General features: G+C 46.9%; 1 protein-coding gene and 1 long non-coding RNA gene across 2 annotated transcripts in view; one reads left to right on the plus strand and one right to left on the minus strand.

The window, feature by feature from the left end:
* Positions 1 to 11,785, plus strand: part of LOC311099907 (cysteine and histidine-rich domain-containing protein 1-like) — a gene marked incomplete at its 3' end in the record, with an annotated part of 109,699 nt that overhangs the window by 32,919 nt on the left and 64,995 nt on the right. The window contains exon 9 of the mRNA XM_084140625.1: positions 10,621 to 10,683. Within this exon, the coding sequence (XP_083996751.1) occupies positions 10,621 to 10,683 (63 nt within the window). The remainder of the gene's footprint in view (positions 1 to 10,620; positions 10,684 to 11,785) is intronic.
* Positions 9,198 to 10,505, minus strand: LOC311099634. Its single transcript, XR_014609741.1, has 3 exons — positions 9,469 to 10,505; positions 9,305 to 9,353; positions 9,198 to 9,265 (listed from the first exon to the last, which is right to left on the minus strand). It is a non-coding gene; the product is annotated as an uncharacterized lncRNA (long non-coding RNA).

An 11,785-nucleotide genomic window follows, 5' to 3' on the forward strand; every position in this document is an offset into this window, starting at 1 on the left:
AATGGAGGGCTATATGGAGGGTAAATAGAGGGCTATATGGAGGGTAAATGGAGGGCTATATGGAGGGCTATATGGAGGGCTATATGGAGGGTAAATAGAGGGCTATATGGAGGGTAAATGGAGGGCTATATGGAGGGCTATATGGAGGGTAAATGGAGGGCTATATGGAGGGTAAATGGAGGGCTATATGGAGGGTAAATGGAGGGCTATATGGAGGGTAAATGGAGGGCTATATGGAGGGTAAATGGAGGGCTATATGGAGGGCTATATGGAGGGCTATATGGAGGGCTATATGGAGGGTAAATGGAGGGCTATATGGAGGGTAAATGGAGGGCTATATGGAGGGCTATATGGAGGGTAAATGGAGGGCTATATGGAGGGCTATATGGAGGCTATATGGAGGGCTATATGGAGGGCTATATGGAGGGTAAATGGAGGGCTATATGGAGGGTAAATGGAGGGCTATATGGAGGGCTATATGGAGGGCTATATGGAGGGTAAATGGAGGGCTATATGGAGGGTAAATGGAGGGCTATATGGAGGGTAAATGGAGGGCTATATGGAGGGTAAATGGAGGGCTATATGGAGGGCTATATGGAGGGTAAATGGAGGGCTATATGGAGGGCTATATGGAGGGTAAATGGAGGGCTATATGGAGGGCTATATGGAGGGCTATATGGAGGGTAAATGGAGGGCTATATGGAGGGCTATATGGAGGGTATATGGAGGGCTATATGGAGGGTAAATGGAGGGCTATATGGAGGGTAAATGGAGGGCTATATGGAGGGCTATATGGAGGGTAAATGGAGGGCTATATGGAGGGCTATATGGAGGGCTATATGGAGGGTAAATGGAGGGCTATATGGAGGGGTATATGGAGGGTAAATGGAGGGCTATATGGAGGGTAAATGGAGGGCTATATGAAGGGCTATATGGAGGGCTATATGGAGGGGTATATGGAGGGCTATATGGAGGGTAAATGGAGGGCTATATGGAGGGCTATATGGAGGGTAAATGGAGGGCTATATGGAGGGTAAATGGAGGGCTATATGGAGGGTAAATGGAGGGCTATATGGAGGGCTATATGGAGGGTAAATGGAGGGCTATATGGAGGGTAAATGGAGGGTAAATGGAGGGCTATATGGAGGGTAAATGGAGGGCTATATGGAGGGCTATATGGAGGGTAAATGGAGGGTAAATGGAGGGCTATATGGAGGGTAAATGGAGGGTAAATGGAGGGCTATATGGAGGGCTATATGGAGGGTAAATGGAGGGCTATATGGAGGGCTATATGGAGGGTAAATGGAGGGCTATATGGAGGGTAAATGGAGGGCTATATGGAGGGCTATATGGAGGGTAAATGGAGGGCTATATGGAGGGCTATATGGAGGGCTATATGGAGGGCTATATGGAGGGCTATATGGAGGGTAAATGGAGGGCTATATGGAGGGTAAATGGAGGGCTATATGGAGGGTAAATGGAGGGTAAATAGAGGGCTATATGGAGGGCTATATGGAGGGCTATATGGAGGGTAAATGGAGGGCTATATGGAGGGTAAATGGAGGGCTATATGGAGGGCTATATGGAGGGTAAATGGAGGGTATATGGAGGGCTATATGGAGGGTAAATGGAGGGCTATATGGAGGGTAAATGGAGGGCTATATGGAGGGTAAATGGAGGGTAAATGGAGGGTAAATGGAGGGCTATATGGAGGGTAAATGGAGGGTAAATGGAGGGCTATATGGAGGGTAAATGGAGGGCTATATGGAGGGCTATATGGAGGGCTATATGGAGGGTAAATGGAGGGCTATATGGAGGGCTATATGGAGGGTAAATGGAGGGCTATATGGAGGGCTATATGGAGGGCTATATGGAGGGTAAATGGAGGGCTATATGGAGGGTAAATGGAGGGCTATATGGAGGGTAAATGGAGGGCTATATGGAGGGTAAATGGAGGGCTATATGGAGGGCTATATGGAGGGCTATATGGAGGATAAATGGAGGGCTATATGGAGGGTAAATGGAGGGCTATATGGAGGGTAAATGGAGGGCTATATGGAGGGTAAATGGAGGGCTATATGGAGGGCTATATGGAGGGCTATATGGAGGGGTATATGGAGGGCTATATGGAGGGTAAATGGAGGGCTATATGGAGGGTAAATGGAGGGCAATATGGAGGGCTATATGGAGGGTAAATGGAGGGCTATATGGAGGGTAAATGGAGGGCTATATGGAGGGCTATATGGAGGGCTATATGGAGGGCTATATGGAGGGCTATATGGAGGGTAAATGGAGGGTATATGGAGGGTAAATGGAGGGCTATATGGAGGGCTATATGGAGGGTAAATGGAGGGCTATATGGAGGGGTATATGGAGGGTAAATGGAGGGCTATATGGAGGGCTATATGGAGGGCTATATGGAGGGCTATATGGAGGGCTATATGGAGGGTATATGGAGGGGTATATGGAGGGTAAATGGAGGGCTATATGGAGGGGTATATGGAGGGTATATGGAGGGTAAATGGAGGGCTATATGGAGGGCTATATGGAGGGTAAATGGAGGGCTATATGGAGGGTAAATGGAGGGTAAATGGAGGGCTATATGGAGGGCTATATGGAGGGGTATATGGAGGGTAAATGGAGGGCTATATGGAGGGGTATATGGAGGGTAAATGGAGGGCTATATGGAGGGTAAATGGAGGGTAAATGGAGGGCTATATGGAGGGCTATATGGAGGGCTATATGGAGGGTAAATGGAGGGCTATATGGAGGGCTATATGGAGGGTAAATGGAGGGCTATATGGAGGGTAAATGGAGGGCTATATGGAGGGCTATATGGAGGGCTATATGGAGGGTAAATGGAGGGCTATATGGAGGGCTATATGGAGGGCTATATGGAGGGCTATATGGAGGGCTATATGGAGGGCTATATGGAGGGTAAATGGAGGGCTATATGGAGGGCTATATGGAGGGTAAATGGAGGGCTATATGGAGGGTAAATGGAGGGCTATATGGAGGGCTATATGGAGGGCTATATGGAGGGCTATATGGAGGGTAAATGGAGGGCTATATGGAGGGTAAATGGAGGGCTATATGGAGGGTAAATGGAGGGCTATATGGAGGGCTATATGGAGGGTAAATGGAGGGCTATATGGAGGGTAAATGGAGGGCTATATGGAGGGCTATATGGAGGGCTATATGGAGGGTAAATGGAGGGCTATATGGAGGGCTATATGGAGGGCTATATGGAGGGTAAATGGAGGGCTATATGGAGGGCTATATGGAGGGTAAATGGAGGGCTATATGGAGGGTAAATGGAGGGCTATATGGAGGGTAAATGGAGGGCTATATGGAGGGTAAATGGAGGGCTATATGGAGGGTAAATGGAGGGCTATATGGAGGGCTATATGGAGGGCTATATGGAGGGCTATATGGAGGGCTATATGGAGGGTAAATGGAGGGCTATATGGAGGGGTATATGGAGGGCTATATGGAGGGCTATATGGAGGGCTATATGGAGGGTAAAACTAGTTGGATATTAATTTCCCTGTGAGCAAACAATTTGCCAATGCAACTCATGAATGCAAGTATTTATGAAAATAATATGGTAAAACACTTAATTGTGAGGCCAAATATATGGGCTGGACAATAAAAATAAAGAAAGAAAATACTAATAATTCTGTTGAGGAATATGAGCTGCCCAATCAGCTACTCACATTAATATTTTTTATGACTGGTTTTCGGCCACACCATTCTGTTGTTGGGGTACGCCCACACCATTCTGTTGTTGGGGTACGCCCCCACACCTTTCCCCACACCATTCTGTTGTTGGGGTACGCCCCCACACCTTTCTGTTGTTGGGGTACGCCCCCACACCTTTCTGTTGTTGGGGTACGCCCCCACACCTTTCTGTTGTTGGGGTACGCCCCCACACCTTTCTGTTGTTGGGGTACGCCCACACCTTTCTGTTGTTGGGGTACGCCCACACCGTTCTGTTGTTGGGGTACGCCCACACCGTTCTGTTGTTGGGGTACGCCCACACCTTTCTGTTGTTGGGGTACGCCCCCACACCTTTCTGTTGTTGGGGTACGCCCCCACACCTTTCTGTTGTTGGGGTACGCCCCCACACCTTTCTGTTGTTGGGGTACGCCCACCCCGTTCTGTTGTTGGGGTACGCCCACACCGTTCTGTTGTTGGGGTACGCCCACACCGTTCTGTTGTTGGGGTACGCCCACACCTTTCTGTTGTTGGGGTACGCCCCCACACCTTTCTGTTGTTGGGGTACGCCCACACCTTTCTGTTGTTGGGGTACGCCCACCCCGTTCTGTTGTTGGGGTACGCCCACACCGTTCTGTTGTTGGGGTACGCCCACACCGTTCTGTTGTTGGGGTACGCCCACACCGTTCTGTTGTTGGGGTACGCCCACACCGTTCTGTTGTTGGGGTACGCCCACCCCGTTCTGTTGTTGGGGTACGCCCCCACACCTTTCTGTTGTTGGGGTACGCCCCCACACCTTTCTGTTGTTGGGGTACGCCCCCACACCTTTCTGTTGTTGGGGTACGCCCCCACACCTTTCTGTTGTTGGGGTACGCCCACACCGTTCTGTTGTTGGGGTACGCCCACACCATTCCAACACAGAAAAGTTGCTTTTGAATCATTTTTAATTACAATTTTTTGGAAGGAAACCAATTTCACTCATATTGCAATTTAATTATAGGTCATATTTCATAGAATTCTGGAAAGTTACTTTGAAGGTCGACTTTGGGCAAAAGCGCAAAAATAATGTATTTAAACTGTATAACTGATCAATGCACCATCAAACCAGGCCATTTAATGCTTAAAATCTAAACAAGATTGACTAACAAGATATTGGCTGATTGATTGAATAAGATATTTGGCTGCAGAAGTGCCATTTTCTTACCGATCTCTGCAGCTTCCGTCCAAAACCAGCTGCCGTACCCGGCTGTGATGCAGTCCGACAGTATGCTCTCGACGGTGCTCCTCTAGAACACTGAGGGCCCTCGGGGACAGGCCGAATTTCTTCAGCCTCCTGAGTGTCGTGCCTTCTTCACTATTGGCCCTCCTGTAGCTCAGCTGGTAGAGCACGGCGCTTGCAACGCCAGGGTTGTGGGTTCGATTCCCACAGGGGGCCCAGTATGAAAAATGTATGCACTCACTAATTGGAAGTCGCTCTGGATGTGGTCCTCTGTAACTCAATTGGTAGAGCATGGCGCTTGTAACGCCAGGGTAGCGGGTTCGATCCCCGGGACCACCCATACGTAAAAATGTATGCACGCATGACTGTAAGTCGCTTTGGATAAAAGCATCTGCTAAATGGCATATTATTATTATTATTACGGTGACCGTGTGGTTATTATTATTATTATTATTATTATTATTATTATTATTATTATTATTACGGTGACCGTGTGGTTAGACCATTTCAGCTTCTCTGAGATGTGTACGCAGAGGAATTGGAAGTTATTGACCGTCTCCACGGCGGCCCGTTGATGAGGATGGGGGCGTGTCCAGCCTGGTTCCTCCTGAAGTCCACAATAAGCTCCTTTTTGTTTTTCTGACGTTGAGGGAGAGGTTGTTTACCTGGCACCACGCCGTCAGAGGGCCTACCTCCTCTCTGTAGGCCGTCTCATCGTTGAGGGAGAGGTTGTTTACCTGGCACCACGCCGTCAGAGTGCCTCCCTCCTCTCTGTAGGCCATCTCATCGTTGTTGGTGATCAGGCCTACTACTGTCGTGTCATCAGGAACTTGATAATGGAGTTGGAACTGTGTGAGGCCACGCAGTCGTGGGTATACAGTGAATACAGGAGGGGACTGAGGACACAGGGAATACAGGAGGGGACTGAGGACGCACCCTTGTAGGGCCCCCGTGTTGAGAATCAGTGTGGAGGAGGTAATGTTACCTAACTTCACCACCTGTTTGAATATTGGGGGGACATGTCCCCTCATCCCCTGTGGCAATGTTGCCTATCACACACACACACACACACACACACGCACACACACACACACACACACACACACACACACACACACACACACACACACACACACACACACACACACACACACAGGGCCAGTGGTATAACTAACTACCTGACAGCAGGACACTGAGACACACAGGGCCAGTGGTATAACTAACAGGGCCAGTGGTATAACTAACTACCTGACAGCAGGACGCTGAGACACACAGGGCCAGTGGTATAACTAACTACCTGACAGCAGGACGCTGAGACACACAGGGCCAGTGGTATAACTAACTACCTGACAGCAGGACACTGAGACACACAGGGCCAGTGGTATAACTAACTACCTGACAGCAGGACACTGAGACACACAGGGCCAGTGGTATAACTAACAGGGCCAGTGGTATAACTAACTACCTGACAGCAGGACGCTGAGACACACAGGGCCAGTGGTATAACTAACTACCTGACAGCAGGACGCTGAGACACACAGGGCCAGTGATATAACTAACAGGGCCAGTGGTATAACTAACTACCTGACAGCAGGACGCTGAGACACACAGGGCCAGTGGTATAACTAACTACCTGACAGCAGGACACTGAGACACACAGGGCCAGTGGTATAACTAACAGGGCCAGTGGTATAACTAACTACCTGACAGCAGGACACTGAGACACACAGGGCCAGTGGTATAACTAACTACCTGACAGCAGGACACTGAGACACACAGGGCCAGTGGTATAACTAACTACCTGACAGCAGGACACTGAGACACACAGGGCCAGTGGTATAACTAACTACCTGACAGCAGGACACTGAGACACACAGGGCCAGTGGTATAACTAACTACCTGACAGCAGGACACTGAGACACACAGGGCCAGTGGTATAACTAACAGGGCCAGTGATATAACTAACAGGGCCAGTGGTATAACTAACAGGGCCAGTGGTATAACTAACTACCTGACAGCAGGACACTGAGACACACAGGGCCAGTGGTATAACTAACTACCTGACAGCAGGACACTGAGACACACAGGGCCAGTGGTATAACTAACTACCTGACAGCAGGACGCTGAGACACACAGGGCCAGTGGTATAACTAACTACCTGACAGCAGGACGCTGAGACACAGGGCCAGTGGTATAACTAACTACCTGACAGCAGGACACTGAGACACACAGGGCCAGTGGTATAACTAACTACCTGACAGCAGGACGCTGAGACACACAGGGCCAGTGGTATAACTAACTACCTGACAGCAGGACGCTGAGACACACAGGGCCAGTGGTATAACTAACTACCTGACAGCAGGACGCTGAGACACACAGGGCCAGTGGTATAACTAACTACCTGACAGCAGGACGCTGAGACACACAGGGCCAGTGGTATAACTAACTACCTGACAGCAGGACGCTGAGACACACAGGGCCAGTGGTATAACTAACTACCTGACAGCAGGACACAGGGCCAGTGGTATAACTAACTACCTGACAGCAGGACACAGGGCCAGTGGTATAACTAACTACCTGACAGCAGGACGCTGAGACACACAGGGCCAGTGGTATAACTAACTACCTGACAGCAGGACGCTGAGACACAGGGCCAGTGGTATAACTAACAGGGCCAGTGGTATAACTAACTACCTGACAGCAGGACGCTGAGACACACAGGGCCAGTGGTATAACTAACTACCTGACAGCAGGACGCTGAGACACACAGGGCCAGTGGTATAACTAACTACCTGACAGCAGGACGCTGAGACACACAGGGCCATTTGTATAACTAACTACCTGACAGCAGGACGCTGAGACACACAGGGCCAGTGGTATAACTAACAGGGCCAGTGGTATAACTAACAGGGCCAGTGGTATAACTAACTACCTGACAGCAGGACGCTGAGACACACAGGGCCAGTGGTATAACTAACTACCTGACAGCAGGACGCTGAGACACACAGGGCCAGTGGTATAACTAACTACCTGACAGCAGGACACTGAGACACACAGGGCCAGTGGTATAACTAACTACCTGACAGCAGGACGCTTAGACACAGGGCCAGTGGTATAACTAACAGGGCCAGTGGTATAACTAACAGGGCCAGTGGTATAACTAACTACCTGACAGCAGGACGCTTAGACACAGGGCCAGTGGTATAACTAACAGGGCCAGTGGTATAACTAACAGGGCCAGTGGTATAACTAACTACCTGACAGCAGGACGCTTAGACACAGGGCCAGTGGTATAACTAACAGGGCCAGTGGTATAACTAACAGGGCCAGTGGTATAACTAACAGGGCCAGTGGTATAACTAACAGGGCCAGTGGTATAACTAACAGGGCCAGTGGTATAACTAACAGGGCCAGTGGTATAACTAACTACCTGACAGCAGGACACTGAGACACACAGGGCCAGTGGTATAACTAACTACCTGACAGCAGGACACTGAGACACACAGGGCCAGTGGTATAACTAACTACCTGACAGCAGGACGCTGAGACACACAGGGCCATTTGTATAACTAACTACCTGACAGCAGGACGCTGAGACACACAGGGCCAGTGGTATAACTAACTACCTGACAGCAGGACGCTGAGACACACAGGGCCAGTGGTATAACTAACTACCTGACAGCAGGACACTGAGACACACAGGGCCAGTGGTATAACTAACTACCTGACAGCAGGACACTGAGACACACAGGGCCAGTGGTATAACTAACAGGGCCAGTGGTATAACTAACAGGGCCAGTGGTATAACTAACAGGGCCAGTGGTATAACTAACAGGGCCAGTGGTATAACTAACAGGGCCAGTGGTATAACTAACTACCTGACAGCAGGACACTGAGACACACAGGGCCAGTGGTATAACTAACAGGGCCAGTGGTATAACTAACAGGGCCAGTGGTATAACTAACTACCTGACAGCAGGACACTGAGACACACAGGGCCAGTGGTATAACTAACTACCTGACAGCAGGACGCTGAGACACACAGGGCCAGTGGTATAACTAACAGGGCCAGTGGTATAACTAACTACCTGACAGCAGGACGCTGAGACACACAGGGCCAGTGGTATAACTAACTACCTGACAGCAGGACACTGAGACACACAGGGCCAGTGGTATAACTAACTACCTGACAGCAGGACACTGAGACACAGGGCCAGTGGTATAACTAACTACCTGACAGCAGGACACTGAGACACAGGGCCAGTGGTATAACTAACTACCTGACAGCAGGACGCTGAGACACACAGGGCCAGTGGTATAACTAACTACCTGACAGCAGGACACAGGGCCAGTGGTATAACTAACTACCTGACAGCAGGACGCTGAGACACACAGGGCCAGTGGTATAACTAACTACCTGACAGCAGGACGCTGAGACACAGGGCCAGTGGTATAACTAACAGGGCCAGTGGTATAACTAACTACCTGACAGCAGGACGCTTAGACACAGGGCCAGTGGTATAACTAACTACCTGACAGCAGGACGCTGAGACACACAGGGCCAGTGGTATAACTAACTACCTGACAGCAGGACGCTGAGACACACAGGGCCAGTGGTATAACTAACAGGGCCAGTGGTATAACTAACTACCTGACAGCAGGACGCTGAGACACACAGGGCCAGTGGTATAACTAACTACCTGACAGCAGGACGCTGAGACACAGGGCCAGTGGTATAACTAACTACCTGACAGCAGGACACTGAGACACACAGGGCCAGTGGTATAACTAACTACCTGACAGCAGGACGCTGAGACACACAGGGCCAGTGGTATAACTAACTACCTGACAGCAGGACACTGAGACACACACAGGGCCAGTGGTATAACTAACTACCTGACAGCAGGACACTGAGACACACAGGGCCAGTGGTATAACTAACTACCTGACAGCAGGACGCTGAGACACACAGGGCCAGTGGTATAACTAACTACCTGACAGCAGGACGCTGAGACACACAGGGCCAGTGGTATAACTAACTACCTGACAGCAGGACGCTGAGACACACAGGGCCAGTGGTATAACTAACTACCTGACAGCAGGACACTGAGACACACAGGGCCAGTGGTATAACTAACAGGGCCAGTGGTATAACTAACAGGGCCAGTGGTATAACTAACAGGGCCAGTGGTATAACTAACAGGGCCAGTGGTATAACTAACTACCTGACAGCAGGACGCTGAGACACACAGGGCCAGTGGTATAACTAACAGGGCCAGTGGTATAACTAACAGGGCCAGTGGTATAACTAACAGGGCCAGTGGTATAACTAACAGGGCCAGTGGTATAACTAACAGGGCCAGTGGTATAACTAACAGGGCCAGTGGTATAACTAACAGGGCCAGTGGTATAACTAACAGGGCCAGTGGTATAACTAACAGGGCCAGTGGTATAACTAACAGGGCCAGTGGTATAACTAACAGGGCCAGTGGTATAACTAACAGGGCCAGTGGTATAACTAACAGGGCCAGTGGTATAACTAACAGGGCCAGTGGTATAACTAACAGGGCCAGTGGTATAACTAACAGGGCCAGTGGTATAACTAACAGGGCCAGTGGTATAACTAACTACCTGACCTCCCTGTAAACTCCCTGGAACCTGATTTACACCATTTTCCTCCACAGCTCAACATCCACATTATCTTTGAAGGAGAGAAGGAGTTTGAGCAGAATATTAACTTGTGGGGGGTGAGTACTACTATAATAATATACATATATACTTACTATTACTACTATAATACTATACGTCTATACTTACTATTACTACTATAATACTATACCTCTATACTTACTATTACTACTATAATACTATACCTATATACTTACTATTACTACTATAATACTATATGTCTATACTTACTATAATACTATACATCTATACTTAATATTACTACTATAATACTATACCTCTATACTTAATATTACTACTATAATACTATATGTCTATACTTACTATAATACTATATATCTATACTTAATATTACTACTATAATACTATACCTCTTTACTTAATATTACTACTATAATACTATATGTCTATACTTACTATAATACTATATGTCTATACTTACTATTACTACTATAATACTATATGTCTATACTTACTATAATACTATACCTCTATACTTAATATTACTACTATAATAATATACCTCTATACTTACTATTACTACTATAATACTATATGTCTATACTTACTATAATACTATATGTATATACTTACTATTGCTACTATAATACTATACGTCTATCCTATACTTACTATTACTACTATAATACTATATGTCTATACTTACTATTACTACTATAATACTATACGTCTATCCTATACTTAATATTACTACTATAATACTATACGTCTATCCTATACTTACTATTACTACTATAATACTATATGTCTATACTTACTATTACTACTATAATACTATATGTCTATACTTAATATTACTACTATAATACTATACCTCTATACTTACTATTACTACTATAATACTATACCTATATACTTACTATTACTACTGTAATACTATATGTCTATACTTACTATAATACTATACATCTATACTTAATATTACTACTATAATAATATACCTCTATACTTAATATTACTACTATAATACTATATGTCTATACTTACTATAATACCATACATCTATACTTAATATTACTAATATAATACTATACCTCTATACTTAATATTACTACTATAATACTATATGTCTATACTTACTATAATAATATATGTATATACTTACTATTACTACTATAATACTATATGTCTATACTTACT

This window comes from Coregonus lavaretus (assembly GCF_964263955.1).
Source record: "Coregonus lavaretus genome assembly, chromosome: 24".
NCBI lineage: Eukaryota > Metazoa > Chordata > Actinopteri > Salmoniformes > Salmonidae > Coregonus > Coregonus lavaretus.